Raw genomic sequence first — 18,023 nt, 5'->3', positions numbered from 1 at the left:
CACACATTTATGAAAACGTGGCTTTTGCATAACAGGTGACCTATAGATGGAAATATGATTCATAATGAAAGACAACTACCTCAGTTATTGCATATGCAAATGACAAATGTGTGTTAGTATCACATCATAACGTCACTTTCCCCTTCAGTCTTTCATTCTGGGTAATGTTTTGTTATAACTTTGCAGTAATGTTAAATGTTTGAACATTTGTCTGCACACGTACAGATGACAGAAAAAAATAACACTTATCAATTTGTAAAACATTCCCTCTTTAGTTGTCCAGCCTTCAAACAACCTCCTTGACCTCTCACTAGTTAATAGGCTGTAAAAACATAGTGGAGTGCAGAAGACATCTGAATGAACCACTAAACTCCAGTTAAATCACATTGATCCGTCAATTGTGTTTTCTAATGAGACACGGATTCCTATTACCAGCCTGCTACTTCTTGTTATATAAGAAGGTAGAAGGGAGATGATAGTCTTAGCCAATCATTACAATCTTAAACATTATGGACAGAACATCCTTTGATCGGGTATCTAGGTTAGAAGGATCATTCTTGGTGGACTGTCTTATCCCGCAGTAATGGGCTCCTCATTATCTGATTGTGGACTTAATATGCTGCAGAATACGCTTCAAGTACAGAATATTAAGAATGAGGTTTTTAAGAGGGATACGTGTGCATGAAGGATTGCTTATTGGCAATTTGTGCAGCCAATAAAGACCAGATAGCCTTTTAAAACACATCATTTCTTTTTCTGGGAGAGCATTTTGGTTTGTGAGGTTATTCGTGGATTTCATACGATAGGGACAGGGGTTTTAGGAGCTTGCACAAAAGTATTTAAAGAGAATTCTAATTCATTTTCAGCACTCAGAAAGCTAGAAGTAGGATAATTCTTCAAATGTAAAACTATTCTAAATGGATAGTATAGTTAACGGATTTATGTCTATATTTTGTATTGAGTGGTGTTCAGTCAACATGTGTGTCTGCATGAGTTGTCCTCTCATGCAGACCATGACGACCCAACTGTCCAAGAACAGATTCAGAGTCAATAAGTGAATGATGTCAGGTTATGAATCATCTGTGACGCCTTTTTCTTGAAGTAAAACACCCAAATACGCTCTTGTCTCCAGTCTCTTTCTTGAGATATCTAGAAAAATACACAACAGCTCAATTTATTTTAACATAATGTAAAATTAGATACTGACCAGCACTGAGATTGATGCGTGGAAAGATCCGTTAACAGATCCTCTGGACAAAAGATGAACAAAAACCATCAAAAATCCAAACACAGCACTCAAAGAGGTGTTGAACAGTGACCCTGAAAACATAATCCATAGCTTTTGCTGTCTTTCCTTGAGCTCTAATAATGTTTTGCTAAATAACTGTTCATTTCTGCACCAAGTTGCCAGCTCCCTGTCTTTGAAAAATATTCCTTCCAATAATTAGTTAGGAATATGTTTAAGTTTTCAGTACAAGTATTTGTTTTTAAACATTTTCTTTACATTAAAATTGTACTTCACTCAATTTTGCATCAAATCCATTGGAATGTTAATCAATTAATCTATAAAAAGATTCACTTAGAAACCTAATTTTACTGCAGGTTCACAAATATTGCTGAAATGTGACAGAAAATACTTTATAAAGACCTAAAAGACCAGACAATCAAAGCAGTTCTTTCTTTTTTTGGTTTAATAGAGGTCATTCTCTTTCAATCCATTATAAAATAGCATTTCAAAACTTTTTTCAAATTCAGATGTACATATAAAAAAGTGGTTGTGCAAAATGTACAAGATCTTGGCAAGAAAGTACAATCTATTTATCTTCATTGTCATACGGTATACTGCTGTACTGCATATCAGAAAAGTAAAAGACACCTTTACTCAAACTGAAGTTATCAACCGATAAACCTACAAATAGCAAACTTAAATATATACAGTAATAAAACTCGCTCATATACATTCTTTCATAAAATGAGAAAGATATAAAGACAGAAATAGTATGTGCACTTCAAAATATAAAACGTTATAAAGTGGGTGTGCTTGTCTGGTTCAATAGTTATAGAAAAGTGATCTGTCAAAGTGCAGTCCTCGTTCTGCGTTGCATTTTCCTGTTTTCCCAACTTGACCGTCCTCGATAGTTCATAAATATAAAATGTGGATAAAACAACTTATTGGAAAATGTCTGATTCTCCTAAATGACTGTAATCAATAACATTATCCGGACTCATTTCTCCAAACTCAATTATATAAAATTCACACATGAGCTACTCCCCCTGGATACTTTACATTACTTACAGGCATATTCCTTCCCGATAACACCATACTAGTTTCAATGTATTTATATCTATTTGGCCATCCAATTACATCATTTCTTTTTAAATGGCACAAAAGCAGAAACGTAAATGTGCTGATGTGCAATCATTCACAGAGAACATCCTTCCAAAAAGCGATTTCAGTCAGAGCTTACTTAGTCAAACCTTTTTTCATCATGTCAGTCTTTCTTTATCTCTCTTGTATATCAACGCACGACAAGCTTGCTTCCCATACAATAACATAGCAGGTAATCTGCCAGCTTATGAAATGAGCCTGCCTTACACAGGAAAAACTTTAATTATTTAATTAAATGTATTATGTCAACACTACTGTATTAGGTGAGCTGAATGTGATAATATTAAGTTCATACGCAGAAATAATAGGTTAAACTTAATATTGTTGCTTTCAACTAGTTTAATACATGTATGTGAAATCTGTTGACGTTATACATGTAATTAAAGTCAAAGTTTCAGGGTTTTTTTCAGATACGGTGCAGAAAAACACCGTATGTTAACATTAATACAAGTGACAGTTCTTGGAGTTGAATTTTATATCGTCATATATATATATGCTGACTGCTGTGAAGCTGGGACACATCTCAGCCAGTGTGGTGTGCTTTAGAGATGATGGAAATGTAAAGTATATGTATTCGTTGTATTGAATGTGCTAGAATCTGAATGAAAGGTGGAATATTTAGATTTTAACGACCGGGTTGGGAGCTCACTGTGAAAACGAAACTGTGGCGGCAGTTCAAATACCAAGTACCCATCATGCACCAGACATGACAATTCAAAATTCCAATCAAGCAAAGACAAACAAAGCAAAGACAAAACAATAAAGACTAGAGAGAGCTGATGGATGAAGTTACTGAAGCGGATCAACACGTTGTAATATGGCTTAGTTTGTTTAGAAGGCAACTCAGCAGATGGCAAGGCTAGTCCAGGTTAGTCTATGTAAAACAATCCACAGGCTGTGATAAAATATAGTATAAATGTGTGATAAATTAAAACCTCTACGAGTCTACGCCAACAGAGGGTTAGCACGTTACTGCAGTTTTGTAAAATCAGGCTGATGCACAATATTGGAAAATAGAACCCCTCTTCAGAGATTTGCTGCTACAACACGGCTGCCAGTGTGAATGACACGGACACGGTCTCTGCGTCAGAAATGCTGCGTTCAGCTAAAGACGTGCTTCTTGTGTGCAGCATGAGGCAGTGCATGACTGTAGTGTAGTTTGGTGCAACTGGTCTTTAAAGAGCTACCCGAGGTGAGAGGCACACTGAAATCAGGGCACCTCTGAAAATACAAAAGACCCTTGCTTGAAAAAGAGACGTCTTCTCTGTGTTCCAGATAATTCTCCACCCACACACAGACGACTCTTCCTTCAGCAGCCGGGCGATCAAAGAGAGTCCGCTCTGACAAAGAAACTCTGCCACTGAGCGACACTAGTCTTTCAAATGCAGGTGCTATTTGAGGAAGCCTTTATAGAGCAGGTGTGAGCGACTGTTCCCTCTTTCATTCTCCAGACAGAAGAGCAGGTCCTTGAGGTTCACCCTGGTAATGCGCTGTCTCATAAACTGTCTGGAGGCCGCTCCACCGGAGCCGCCGGGCTGAGAGGGGCTCGACCCCGAGCCCTGGGGTCAAGAACGGATTCCACAAGAAAGACATTTATTATTACTCACCTTTTTTTTTGTAAATTTGCAATAGTTTTAAAAAAACACCGCACATTTACATTAAATGGTTCCATATCCCTCACCTCTGCACTTGCGCCTCTAACAGGAGAGTCCATTTTCCGTTTTTTCCTCGGTCCGATTGCTGCCAGCGCCGTTAGGTTGGCTTCTCTTTGTCTGATCAGAGCCAGCTCCTGTTGCTGCATCTGGAATAACAAGCATCAACACACAGGTTGGTCTCACAGACAAACCAGCATAATGTTTCACAATAACTGATAATCATATCGTCACTGATTAAAGCGTATTCTCACCTCTTTGGCCTTCTGTTTGAGTCTCAGCTGCTCGGGGTCCTCTTGCCGTGACCGAGACTGCAGCAAGGTGGAAGACATTTTAATATTTCAAGATAGATAAGTCAAATTTATTCAATCAATTGTTTTATTCATTCACCGGCTCATTGTTAAAAGGTCTGTCCTCTAGGTACTTTAAGCAGCAGAGGAAATAATGACACTGAGCAAAGACAGCTCACCTTGTCTTTGCAATAATGAAAACGTGTAGGAGTCATCCTCTCACTGGTGTGACCTTGTTTATATGCGTCTTTACCTTAGCAGCCTTCAACAGAATCTCTCTCTCCAGCCCTTCCTTCCTCTGCTTCTCCATCTGATCCAGCTGCTCAAAGTATTTTAGTTGGGATCGCACATCGCTGACCTGCTCACAGCGCTCATCCTCCTGCAGGATATATAAGTTAGGTAGAGGAGGTAACATCAGGTAAAACAGGGCAATGAGGCAATGGGTCTCAGCAGCTCTAAAATGACTGTAATTAATACTCACCTTGAAGGTTAGGTTTTTATGCTGCGCCGCTAGTGACACTTTTTCCAGCAGGTGTCTTAGTCGCTGCTGTGCAGCGTAGGAAATGTAGTTGATCACATTTGTCCCCAACTCACCGACACCAAACTTCTTACCTGTCACAAAAAAACTAGTGAATAAAGATTCAGACGGTGTGAGACCGCATCGACCTTTAAAAGCAAGAAAGTGCTGCACATTTTCTCTTTAATTATGTGTCTCACCAATCTCCAGAGCTCTCCGGGTGAGTAAAGAGGGGGAGAGGAAGGCCTCGTCCTTACAGGATCGAGTCACCGCGCCAACAAGCTCAGAACTGGTTGCTAAGATACGGGCATTCTCCTCCGACAAGTTGACTCCCGCCATGGAGGCCACATCATTGATATCATCGTCATCCCTGGGAAAAAAAGTAATGGCTTAGAAACCAACAGCAACACATTTTAGACCTTTGTACTCTTTCTGTGTAAATGATCTTCGTTCAGCTGCAGTGACCCTAAACAACTAGAACTATTTAAATACTAACGCAACTTGTGTAGCATTTGAGTATTGCCATCTGGTCAAATTAGTAACGGTTCAAGATCAGAGACATTCAATTTACCATCCAAAACAGTTAAAGCAACAAATGCAAACAAATATAAATGTATGTCATTGATCGTAATAAACATTCAGTTTGTGATGTATGTGCCAACTACTGATAGTTTTAACATAGACACACACTAAAAAAGACACCGTAAATTCTCAAAGACTTTTAAGAATGTAAAAGATGAAATCTTCTAAAATCTTTGACAGTTGACTATTTATTGTCGAGACATTGATGCTGTTTAAGTGAACGTCACACACCTGAAGGTTCCCCCTCCTGCTTCCTTGAGCTTCTGAGCAGCACTGACAGCAGTCTGACCGACAATTTGCCCTCCTTTGACCACTGGAGTAAACTGCCTCACTGCTGGCAGAAACAACAGGACATTCAGATGATTATTGATCAGAACTGCGAAGATGAAATTACATTTTCTGTTTGAGTTGTTAGTGTACTATTTTTTCAATCCTTTTTTTAAATATATATAATTTGGCATATTCTCAAAAGCTTAGCAACCTGTTACTACACACAGAATCCACAGGGCGGCAGCATTTCCACACAGTACATAGTCAATGATTGAAAGATCACTAGGAACCAACAGCCTCTTTAGTTCCCCTTATAGCAGAAATAAAGATGTGTAGGTAAATGTTGAACACACACCTGTCTGAAGATGTTTGACCATCTGCGGCTGCCCCACAATGATCCGGCTTTGGGATTGTCCTCTGACTGTTACCATGGGAGACTGAGCCAGTGTCACCTGTGGCCTCACTATCGTCTGTTGCTGTGGCACTATCTGCACACATTCACAGATTTAGAAACGAAAGTTAAAAAAAGTCATATGCAAGGCTTTTATTTCTATGTGCACACCAATGACTGAATACAGATAAAGGTAATGATAAATTACCAGTCCAGGTTTACTACGAGGTGTCTGAGTGAGGCTGATGACTGTAGTTTTGGTCCCGGCCATGGTGGTGGCCATGGAGAGAGGAGGTCTCAGCACCACGGCAGTGAGGGCCGTGGAGGCTGCTGCAGCAAGCTGAATACTGGGCAGAGGCAGGAGGCTCTGATGGATGAAGGCATCGCAGTCTGGGGTCATCTGACGCAGTGCTGGGAGACTCCTCTAAAAGGGAGACAGAGTGGACATAGGATCAGTTTGATAAAGACACCAACTCCTTTTCACAGAGGGAAATCTGGATGGATTTGGTGAAATGCAGTCATTTATTTGTAAGGAACTTAGATTTTGACATTTTAACTACAAAGGAAACTTCCCTAGGTCGTTAAGTTTGATTTATTCAAATAATACTTCAGCTTAATTAATGCAGTGATTCCCCAAAAAATAGAAAGCACAGCTTGTTCTTGCAGAGTACAACAATCTTAAAATAAATGTACTCACATCAATGTACACTTTGTACTGTCTTTACCTGGAAAGTGTTATATATTACATATGCGAATGATTCCAAATTTGTTATCACACATCATTTTTCTAGAATTTGTAAAAGGCATTTCCCAATATTGAGTTATCTTTCGCAAACTGCACACAGTCCACAGAAGTGGTTGTGACCCATATGTGGATCACTTTTCATTGTTTTGACACAAAATGCTAAATTCAATGACCACATCTTTCAAAATTCACGAACTGTTTAATTATTAACAGAGTGGTCCTTTTCACTTTCCATTCCCTAAAAACATTGAGGACTTATTTTCCTCTTGAGGTGGAAAGTTGACCTGCCACATGATCTGATGCCCCACGATAAACGCTTTATGTCTAGACATCTGCAGGAGGTTGCCAGAGATGGATTAGGAGAGGAGTAAAAGATATTCCCCCAGCTGCATTAAACAAGAGGATATATGATGTGGTGGAAATAAAAACTGAGGGCAAAAATGCAGAATAAAAGGTTTGACCTACACTACACTTTTTTTTATAAATGTAAATGTTATAAACATGTATTTTGTGGACTTGGAATTCCTCCATGGAAAACTGTTAAAGGCTATATTCATTTCTGCCATATATAATGCAAGAAAGCTAGAACCATGCAATAAAGAGTAATTGCTTGAATCAAAATAATTGATTCTGAGAGGCATATGAATTCTTTTTGAATGCAAGATAAATAAGGTTGCCTGCATGTTGCGTAAGACAACTGCCTGAACAGTGAAGTGAACTAGGTACAAAAATCTTATTCTAACAGAGTTGAGCGTCAGGGAGAGGAAGAATGTCTGCGAATATCACCATCTGTGTGTGCATACACTCAGTATTGTGTGCACAATAGCGACTCAAGTGCTCGACACTCAGACCTCTTGGTTATTAAGAGAAAATACCATTCTTAATATCTGTCTGGACATTTGAATGCATTCTAGAACTTCATAAGGGCTTTAAAAACAGCCTGAGCATCTTAGTGCTGCACAACTTTAACACGCAAACCTTGTGTTTGATGAAGGATAAAAAAGGCTTTGTTAAACCGATTACTGCCGCACTGCTGCTAGAGGTTAGTTCATGGTCAATACCGTGTACTTAAACCTCCTTCTGAAACTTCAGAACCATGCACGGCACTATTAAACAACTAAAGACGGTTTGACTTTCACTTTGCTAAAAGGTTCTGCACCAGTGTTTTACAATGGACAAGAGGATTTCATTATAGGATCATCTCATAATATGTGAATCAACAACATAAACTCTAAAAGGGATGTCTATATATTGTATCACTGTCGACAAAGGCAGTTATTTGGTTGGTACAGCTTGGATTCTGAAATGACTGCAACAGTATTGAAGTAAAGCTTTATTCATTTATCGATAACCATAAAAGCTGTAACATGCAGCATTAACCATTATATCTGCTGTCACTGTTCTCACCTTCAGGAAAGGCACAAGGTACGGCTGAGGCGAGGAGTTGAGCTCCCGGTATAACCTACTGGTGAAATCTTCAGGCTCTATCTTCCCTTCCTGTGGTGCAACAAGCACAGAGAATGGACGAGGAGAGAAAAACACAAGTAAAGTCAACAGACTGAGGGAAGGCCGATGAAGGCAAAAGGCTGATGGTATGGAGAGATCAAACTTGTAAGAGAGAGAGGAATAAAAAAGAAAAGAGAAATGTAGAAAAAACAGACAAATGTACCAGTAAGTTCTTGACCAGCTCCTTCACGTTGGCTGTAGTCTCAGAAGACTGCTTTTCACTAGAGGCCAACTTGATCAGCGTGGACAGAAAGTTTCTACACTTCTTTACATTCTCCAGTGTCTCCTGAAAACACAGACACACAAATTGCATTTTTTCATAAATATACACATCAGATATACAAATGTGATGCAGAACAGAAAAATACCCTCAAATGAATTCCCATCTGCATATCTAGTTGTATAAGACAACAAAGACAAGAGCATTCAAGGTTAGTACTTCTCTCTTACAGCTGTGATAGCTGTTGGAGTGACAGGGGTCCCAGTTACCCTCTGTGTAACCGCTGTGGCTGCAGATCCGGGCTGCACTGGGGTGGGGGTTCCTATCGGCTGTCCCGTGGAGGCGGCAGTTCCTCCCAGCATGATGGTGTTCTATATGAGTCAGTGAATATCCAGTCATAAGATGAAAGTGACAAGGTCAGAGTAACAGCGTTGACATGTTGTGTCCCGGAGGACTATACATTCAACTTCACTGAGATGTCATTTTTTTTATCCCCCCTCCAAGCTTCAGTTTTCCAGGAAAAAGTTTTGCTATATTTTGTATATCTTTGCTATCACCGGACACTCATTGATATTCATACACTGTGAGTACAACATACACTCTTAGCTTAGCAATTCTCTTATTCAATACCCTAAATTAAAATAGAAAAACATGATGTGCAGAACAGACAATTAAAACCTGTAAATGAGAGTTCAGCTAAATGTTATAAACTTCAGTGAAGATTTCACGGCAACCTGAACAACTATAAAACAAGAAAAGATGATAACCAGCAACGTTTTCATTGAGTAAACAAAAGGGCTTTCCAAAGAAAATACAAAAATGAAGACAGTTGTGCTTGCCTTATTGTAAAGAACATATTTTAATAATTTTAGGGAAAAGGGAGCCATTGTTCACAGGAGGAGCAGAGCTTGCTGTACTATGTACTGTACTTTAGAAGGGGCAGGTAAGACCTTTATCTATATGCCTGAGCAGCTGGTTGGAAAAGCTTCACACTATGCAACATAATTATGTTTAATAATGAAATGAAATGATTTTTTCCCGAAGAATAATACGCAGCCAATCAGAGCATGTTCCATACAGAGCAGATGGTTTGCTTTAACTTAGTTGTCCAAAAGTCACAGACTCTTCAGTGCCAGCACAAACCAGGGAAGTTCAAATGGAACTACGTAACAATTATTTTCGGTGAATCCCTCAGATTAATCTGCAAACACTTAATGTATAGGATGTGAATCTAAAATGGATGTGACGTAGAGTTACCTGCAGTACTGGAGGACGCTGCAGTGTGGTGGTGGTTGCCACAGTGGTCTGGACTGTGGCACCTTGTTTAATAATGGTGGTGGGGGTAACAGGACGGGCCAGCAGTGACGCGCCCGGAGCCTGCAGAACCGCAGCGGATATGAAAGGAGGTGTTACACACATGAACCTATGCAAATGGCACAATAATAGTGTTTGTCTCGAATAATAACTGGAAATATATTGCTTTTAACTCCCTTTTTGTTTTTTTCTTCACTCAATAAATGTATTGCTCATTTACAAATAAGTGTGAAATCAGTAACCAAAATTGAATTAGATCAAAACGCATAACAAATATTATCAGATCAACTTCTTTATAATCTATCAAAAAAAGGATTGATCAAGACCATCTTTCTGTGTGAATATATCAGCTTGTGACTACACCTCACCAGTAACTATAAAATACATCCACACCTTGTAAAGCAGTCAGTATTTGAAGTACATCAGTCTAGGGCTGGGCAATATGATCATTTCTATAGTCATAACGATAATGAATGTCTTACTATATCACTTCTTCAATATAAGTTATGCCTATGTTTATTTATTTTGTTCATTTTGCACTAAAGCTATGGAAATAAGAAGTATACAGAAGCATAAAAAACAATAGGCTTTACTAGTTCATACTGTACATAAAGAAAATATCGCCTAGACTTAACAAGTCTGATAAATTGAATACCTTATTCAAGAAAAAACTGATCCAGAATGTAAGATCCATGCTTCTCTATCTAACACGAATGAGTCACATGTTCTGTGTGTGACTGTGTCCCTGTGTCGGCTGTCCGGCTGTCCCGGTACCTGAAGAGAAGTGATCTGGACAGGTGGAGTGCTGGAGGGGGCTGCAGGTCGTGGAGTCATGGCGCTTTGGGACTGCGTCTGAGCCTGCATCTGAGCCAAGGTCTGTTGGTGAATCACCAGGAGTTGCCCACTCTCACTGCGAACCAAAACCATACCTGCAACAGGCAAATGATGTCACAGGTCAGGGCTTTGCTTTCGTGATCACTATCCATATACTGCATGCATGCATGGCGTTTCTGACATGAGGGGGTATGAACTAATCTATTTTTAAGATGTTGATGCACTAATATTGCTTTAGATGGGAGTTCTGTGTTCAATAATTCAACAATCGGGCAAAAATGAGCCCTAAACATGGTGCCATCCATCAAAAGGGCTTCAAGTCGCAACATAACATGTTATTAGATATTGTGTGCATCAACAGAGTAGCAATGTAAAATGTATAAACTTTAATGATAGGTCAGTTTATGACTATGCAGTGGAGCCTGGTTTTGTCTTCTCTCTTCTCTGTGTTTGGGTGATAAGCTACCGTGTAAAACCAAGTTACAGATAGGCCAGACAGGAGAATTAACAAGAAAACACAAAAACGTTTTTTTGCTGAAGTGTAGAAAGTAAGTGATGGTGTAAATGCAATGGTGATGTTTTAAGTTGAACCCTGTTTTGTTGTAGCGTATTTAGGTCCTGACCATTCACTCGCTGGGATACCTCGAAATAAGGGACTCCCAAGCAAAGATAAATAATATTACTGTAAATTGTGGTCAGAAATAAACAAAATAATCCTTTGTAAACACTTCTGAGACACACAAACAGGAAATATATTTAGAGATTCACAGTTACAAGCTGTTGGTATGAGAACAGTAAGCCTCTCTGACAAGACAAAGTAAAAAAGAAACAATTGATTGTAGCACTCTGATAAACTACAGAAGTGGATCAGCTGTCCTCAAGCCTTTTGTTTGTTCTTAAGTTAGAACCTTGTCCACCTCTAATCAGTTGTTTTTGGCCCTGGAAGAGAATGTCTCAAACTGTTTCTTGCCTGTTTACACAAGAGCAAAAAGGTCAACCCATAAAACAAAGTCGCGTTTGTAAGCAACACGTTTCCAACTAAGTTATTGAAGTATGACAAGTATGCCTGAAGAGAAAACACTACACATATAATATGTAAGACAAACCCTCGAGATGCTCATACACTTTAAAGTTACCTGGAGGGAGCTGGATGTTTTGGATATTTGAAGTGTTTTGTTGAGGCTGAGTGAGTCGTGGGGCCAACACCTGTGGAGCAATAGCTCGTATTCCAGCAGGAGGAATTGCAGCGATTGTTGACGGTACTGAAGTCCTCACATTTTGCAAAACAGTATGGCTCCTCATGGTCGCTGTGGTCCCAGTCGCAACAACCGGCATTATAGCTTTTGTGGAGTCGAATTTGTTGATAAGCGAGCCGGTCGTGCTTGTCACACTGACAGTGGGTGATGTTAAAACGGTGGTGCCTCCGCTGTGAGAGGGGTTAGTGGGAGTTTGCATAGATGGTCTCACAAGCGTGACAGTCGGTACACTGTTTACTGATGGCTGAGACGAAATCACAGCATGCTGCGTTGAAGTTCGTATAATAGTACTTGCGGACAAAACTGTTGCGCCTTCTTTAGTCGCAGAAACAGGTCCGTTGTTGACAGGTGTGACAGCTGACTGTGAGGTTTTGCTGCTAATGCCTCCGGTGACGTGACAGTTCATCAACACAGCACTTCCATTCAAAGTTTGAACAGCAGCAGTTGCAGGTTTCTGCACACCAGATGTTCCATCCGATTCTACCGTAACGACTCCGCTAGCTGTCCCCAGCTTGGGCTGACTCTGAGCGGCTGTCATACTCGATGTCTTTCCAGCTGCTCCATCCATGCTTGAACCCGGGGACCCCGTACTGCTAATGACACCTCCTTGCACTCTTGTCCCTACAGCAGCGGAAACACACAACAAAACATGTGGGTGTCGAACAACTCTCCAATTCTAAGTAGTCTCAGGATACACGCATGTGAAGCTAAAATCAGTTGCACAACGCGACCAAAATAAGCTAGTGTTAGCTAACCATAGTGTGCAGCTATGTTACCTGCTTTAGCAAGCTCTTGTTTTGAAAGTCCCATTTTGCTGCCCCGAACATTGGAATTAATAACTACAGATGAGTTGCCGACGTGATTTGCTGCAGTCTGGACCCTGGTCGTTGTTTTGGCGGACACTGCTCCTGTTAGTTGAGACTCCAGAGATCCGACTACATCACTAACTACTTTTTCGTCCACCTCTGTGCTGAAGAAAACATCATCCAGCAAATCGGAGCCCGCCGCCATCTTTGCCTAGTCGCGCTCGCTCGTGAGACGCATGCGCCGATTGGATGCAACCTCAGTGACGACGCCTCGCCGGGCGCTGTGATTGGTCCTTTCAATATAATAAAGAGTCAAGACAAATGGTTTCGAGTCGCAGTGTAGGCTTCCATCGTAACAGAAAATAACTCATCGAGTGGGACTCATCGAGGAATGATCTGAGAGCGTGTTTGTGTTGTACAACATAACATGCAGATGCATAAACTATAAAATGTTTTTTAAAATCTATTTGGCTATCCTAGAAGACTCAAAATGGCTGCGTTGTTGCTGTATTTTCGAAGAGACCTTGCAGCTGCATCAGCGCTTCTGAGGGCAAAAACCACCACTTTCTTTACTAAAGCTGTAAATCAGCATTGTGATCTATTGTTTTTGTCGTAAGTTATAATAATAATAAAGGTCCTTCTTTATTGCAGGTGGTAACATCGATTTTATGTGCTTACATTTAACGTTGTTCATGATTTCTTTCCATGTTCATATATTTTACTGTGAAGAAAAAAATAAAATGTACGTAGAGAAACAAAAAGGAGAATGAGAATAAAACATTGGAAAACTGAGAATAAATATGAATAAACAATACAATGTTAAATGTGAAAACACATTATTTGTCAGAACAAAATATAACACACACCTAAACTGCTGTAACAATGTAAATGTTTCCCTCTGTGGGACGAATAAAGGAATTCTGGTTCTGATTCCGAATAAATTAAACAAATACTAATTATAGTCAATAAAGCTAATTATTAGACATCATTGGTCATAAATGAAAAGTTCTGCATGGGGAAATAGTAGGCGTCTCATCGCCAGGTGCGTGTAAGCCTCAATCAGTAGGCGTGGTTTCAAGTCACCTAGGCAAGATTATAAATTGTTTCCGGTCGCTCCATGGCTTGAATGCTGCCACATGAGTTCTTGTTGAAAATTATAAGCAATTGTTATGGACATTCTCCTGCCATGAGTTCATCAAAACCCTACATTGGCTGTAAAATAGGGTTAATTTCAAAAGCCCAAAATCGTTATGAGGGGATTTTGTACACAATTGATAAAGTGAACTCCACAGTAGTGCTGGCTAAAGGTGAGTAGTCTGGGCCTATGCTTGATGACCTTTTTATTTTTGAAGAGCACACTTAACGCATGGATGACACTTAGCCTAATGAAACATTCTCACTCAAGTCAAGTGTTTTGGAACGGAGGGACGACCCACAGACCGACCAACTCCACCTAAAGATGATGTCTATGAGTACATCACTTTCCGTGGAAGTGATATTAAGGACATCACACTGTGTGAAGCTCCAAGATCTCACCACGGCCTACCCCCGGATCCTGCAATTGTACAGGTTAACAAAAACGGCATGCTCACATCCTAGTGGAGAACCTAAACCTATACAAAGTTTCATATCTTCTGTGTTAAAAATGTTGTAAACTTCTTTTGTTAAGTCTTCCAGTGCAGGCCCTTCAAGTGTCTACTCGCCTCTTGGACCATTTAGCCCCCTACGGATGCCAGCCTACAACCAGCTTGCTGCCAGCTCTCTACTTAATCAACAATATGCTGCAGCTCTTGGCCTTGGTAATTCAATGAATGCACATGTATTGCTAATCGACAAAAACAAACCCACCCCCTTAGTGCCTCTGAATAATTTTAGGTTGTTACATATTTCTGTAATTGATTGTGTTTTTCAAGCAGGGCCTTTACTTCCAGGCTTACACGTTCGAAGGGCCCCCATGGTGGAAAAGTCTGTTCAAACCGTCCAAGTTGATAGAACTAGGCAGAGGGGAGGCTTCTCCGTATCCCGGGAGCGGGGAGCAGCAGCAGCAGCAGCAGCAGCGGGAGCAGCGGGAGCAGCAGCAGCAGCAGCAGCAGCAGCAGCAGTGGGAAAGAAGGCCTCAGAAACCCAGAGGAGAGATTCCACAGACCAGAAGGGTCACTGGAGCCAACCGTAAGCATGCAGAATTGCATTGATGAAGGGCAAAAGTAGCCTACATGCTATGTTCTCTTCAACAAAAATGAAGAGCTTTGCTTGATTAGTGTAATTGTTTTTACATTTTAGTGAAGTCAGGCCTAGGTGTGCCCAATGCTCAGCAGGAAACTCGACAACAGAATAATGAAAATAGGCCGACACCCAGCAGAAAACAAGGTAATGGTAAAATGTACAGGTTTGTAACGGTTGAAAGGACAAATGACCAAGTCATATTAACTTTCAATGCATTAAAAAATTATCTTAGGACCTCGGAGGCGCAGAATCCGTAGTAGAGGCCAGCTGATTGTGGCTAATGTTCCATCTGCAGTCCTGAAGTTTGACACAGACTTTGATTTTGATTCCTCAAATGCGCAGTTTGTAAAGGAGGAGCTGGAGAGGGAGATACATGACAGGATAAAAGGTTTGTTCAATCTGCGTTTTCATATTCTGCTTTTTGACATTTATTTTGAAAGGTTGTTGAAACCTTACTGTCCCATGACATAAAGTTATTAAAACACTGTTGCATGCAAGCTTTAAATCACACCAACTGTAGTTATGCTTGGCAGCTGTGAGACAGATGGAGTTTTGCACCATGATTCGGTTACCAAGTGGCAGTGATAAGAGAGTGACATATGTATCTGTGTTCTGAGCTTTTCAAACATCTGTTCAAAGATTTTGTTTCCATTTTGGAACCGGTCGATGAATAGACAAGTGGTGCATCAAAAGCCAGATTTGATACTGCCCAGTATGTGATTTTATTATCTTGCTTAGGATCTGGATGGTGAGAAGATGAGCACGTATATGTTTTAAAATCATGCTGTATCATGTTTTAATGATCTGTCTGCAGATGAAAACCCCGAAGCAGCAGAGAAGGAAAAAGAAGAATTGCGCTTAACATCAGAGGATGTTCTTTTTGGACCAAAATGTTACTATGACAAAGCAAAGTGCTTCTTTGACAACATCTCGTCTGACACCAAGTTCAGGTACTGATGTTTTTTTATCCTTAAAATTCAACACCAGTTTCTCCAGTATGTGAAGCTACAGCGTTGTGTCTCTGTTTGTGTTAGACAAACATGGGCGGAGGAGCGGAAGCGCAACATGGAGACTTTTGGTGTCCCTGGGCGGTTCTTGAGGGGCCAAGGCTTCAGAGGTGGCTATGCTGGACGAAGAGGACGCGGCACTGCTCAGACTCAGTCTTCTTACAGAACCAGGAGTGGTCCGCTGTAAATGTCAGTTTGACCCCAAGGCACTAAAGCAACCCCACGCTACAGGGAAGGTTTCCTTTCGCAACAAACTGGACTAATACACCTCTGTCTGTTTGTAGAAGGATCTATTTTTTGGTTTTTTCTCCTCTGAGGCACTTCTGCCCCCATAATGCCAGTATTGTATTTTGTTTATGCCCTTTGTCATTTGGCCCCATTTTGCATATATGCATGGCTAACTAAATGGTCCACTTTGTTTGACAATAGTTTTTCCCCTCAGAATGTTTCTCTGAGTGTTTAAGTTTGTTTTCTACTTGGAAGAATTTCACTCCCAAACGCATTTTGGTTTCATATTAAAAAGGGATCTGGCTTTGCTTCTTGAGAGAAGGCAACATTTATTTCATTAAAAAAGATTGTATACTATAGATATAAACATGATAAACTAAACTTACATGGATCTAAAGGCTTAATCTAAATCATGATTTGTTCTGTAATATTGGAGCAACAAGTGAGACCATTGTAAATAAAATGTAAATTGCTGAGCCACTTGTCTTGTGCTCTCTGAGGACGCATGCATTTAAAATGTCATGTGTTTTTTAACATGCACACAAGTGAGTTTTAAATGTGTGTACCTTTGGTTGGCCAATCCTAATAGTGATGGAATAGAAGTAGCTTATATATTTTTATTTTTGTATTTTCAACTACATTTCAGGCAAATATTTAACTTTCTACACTATATTTATCTGACTGCTTTAGTTATTTTCAGATGACCTTTTTTCTCTTTTCAAACTAAGTTTTCCAAATGTGTAGATCTGGGATGTCTGCTAAAATTAATTATTGGACCTTTTTATGGGTTGGAAAAACAAATGTAAGACTGCCTAAGATAAATGGACTAAAACATGTTGTTACTTGTTCACAAAGCTGTAAACAGGGCTTTTTTTATTTAGCAAATCAAGTTATTTGGTTTAAGATGCTTTTCACAGGACTGTATTTCATATTATGATTACATTGTACTTTGCACTTAAACTTAACCACCCAACAGTGGGTAACAAAAAGTAACCAAATTAAAATGACCGCAGCCTTAATATCCACAGCACTTTCATGCAAAATGCACATTATTGTTGTATGCCTCACAGTAAAAACTATTTAGGGGAACATTTTTCTGTACAATTACTTTTAATGTTCTGGTTAATTGAGCTGGGTTTAAATGGAACTGCAAAATAAGAATGTACTATTAAATTAGTCATTGTGCTAGGGGACGGAAATCATCTGCAGATGGCAGTGCAGGTGATATTGCAACAAATATGAACAAAAGACTTTGGTATAAAGATGTCTTATTCACACGAAGTTGCTTAAAACAACTTCGGCAATCACTTTTCTCGACGGAGCTTTTCAGCACCGAGCAGTGTGTACAATGAGGACTGATTGGCTGTCATGAATCAGAGGATACTCCGTCTACAGTGAGGGAAGTGGTAGGATACTCACTGTCCGGGTTATACCAACAACTGAGGGAGGGGGATGTTCCACTATCACGTACCAGTTTATCATCTATATCATTCTTGGATTGCAAACTATACATAGCTGTTAGCAAAACCGCGTGTTTAATTACAGTCAGAGAAATCCAGAGTTTTCTTATTTTCCTCCCTTGGTGACAGATATTTGTTATTGTCAATACCCCCATTTCCTGGTGGTAACGGACAAACTATGTAAGCAAATAGAGGGCTGCGCTCAAGATAATAAATATTAGAATAAAAGAAGCGCTTTTATTTTCCATATGACAAAATGTCGGTGGCGTTTTCATCGGCGCGCCCCAGGAGTAAAGGGGATGTGACACAGCAAACGATTCAAAAGGTAAACCT

The 18,023-nt window shown here is 40.0% G+C and overlaps 3 protein-coding genes across 13 annotated transcripts in view; 2 read left to right on the top strand and 1 right to left on the bottom strand.

Annotated features, from left to right (window-relative positions):
• Positions 1 to 1,158: 1,158 nt before the first annotated feature.
• Positions 1,159 to 18,023, bottom strand: part of LOC134867655 (transcription initiation factor TFIID subunit 4-like) — a 26,945-nt gene continuing 10,080 nt past the window's right edge. For 9 of the 11 annotated variants that reach the window (XM_063888421.1, XM_063888396.1, XM_063888440.1 and 6 more), the window contains 15 exons: positions 11,847 to 12,587; positions 10,651 to 10,805; positions 9,820 to 9,939; positions 8,793 to 8,933; positions 8,506 to 8,628; positions 8,244 to 8,333; positions 6,300 to 6,515; positions 6,056 to 6,188; positions 5,662 to 5,764; positions 5,049 to 5,218; positions 4,813 to 4,943; positions 4,585 to 4,710; positions 4,296 to 4,352; positions 4,071 to 4,190; positions 1,159 to 3,948 (listed from right to left, as the gene is read on the bottom strand). In XM_063888421.1, coding sequence (XP_063744491.1) covers positions 3,781 to 3,948; positions 4,071 to 4,190; positions 4,296 to 4,352; positions 4,585 to 4,710; positions 4,813 to 4,943; positions 5,049 to 5,218; positions 5,662 to 5,764; positions 6,056 to 6,188; positions 6,300 to 6,515; positions 8,244 to 8,333; positions 8,506 to 8,628; positions 8,793 to 8,933; positions 9,820 to 9,939; positions 10,651 to 10,805; positions 11,847 to 12,534 — 2,541 coding nt within the window. In that variant the 5' untranslated portion in view covers positions 12,535 to 12,587 and the 3' untranslated portion in view covers positions 1,159 to 3,780. Of the gene's footprint in view, positions 3,949 to 4,070; positions 4,191 to 4,295; positions 4,353 to 4,584; positions 4,711 to 4,812; positions 4,944 to 5,048; positions 5,219 to 5,661; positions 5,765 to 6,055; positions 6,189 to 6,299; positions 6,516 to 8,243; positions 8,334 to 8,505; positions 8,629 to 8,792; positions 8,934 to 9,819; positions 9,940 to 10,650; positions 10,806 to 11,846; positions 12,588 to 12,742; positions 13,235 to 18,023 lie in introns of those variants that run through there. The other 2 variants (XM_063888382.1, XM_063888391.1) reach the window with 2 other exon arrangements.
• On the top strand, positions 13,083 to 16,706 carry LOC134867793 (protein LSM14 homolog B-like). Its single transcript, XM_063888617.1, is given in 9 exon segments — positions 13,083 to 14,079; positions 14,178 to 14,341; positions 14,442 to 14,571; positions 14,689 to 14,803; positions 14,805 to 14,941; positions 15,053 to 15,139; positions 15,228 to 15,383; positions 15,810 to 15,945; positions 16,030 to 16,706. Coding segments are annotated over 9 exon segments (1,266 nt in total). The 5' UTR covers positions 13,083 to 13,898; the 3' UTR covers positions 16,190 to 16,706.
• LOC134867845 (calcium-responsive transactivator-like) overlaps positions 17,687 to 18,023 on the top strand; it is a 9,294-nt gene continuing 8,957 nt past the window's right edge. The window contains exon 1 of the mRNA XM_063888706.1: positions 17,687 to 18,015. Within this exon, the coding sequence (XP_063744776.1) occupies positions 17,947 to 18,015 (69 nt within the window). The 5' untranslated portion in view covers positions 17,687 to 17,946. The remainder of the gene's footprint in view (positions 18,016 to 18,023) is intronic.

This window comes from Eleginops maclovinus, chromosome 1, assembly GCF_036324505.1.
Source record: "Eleginops maclovinus isolate JMC-PN-2008 ecotype Puerto Natales chromosome 1, JC_Emac_rtc_rv5, whole genome shotgun sequence".
NCBI lineage: Eukaryota > Metazoa > Chordata > Actinopteri > Perciformes > Eleginopidae > Eleginops > Eleginops maclovinus.
This window is presented reverse-complemented; position numbering and strand designations above follow the sequence as displayed.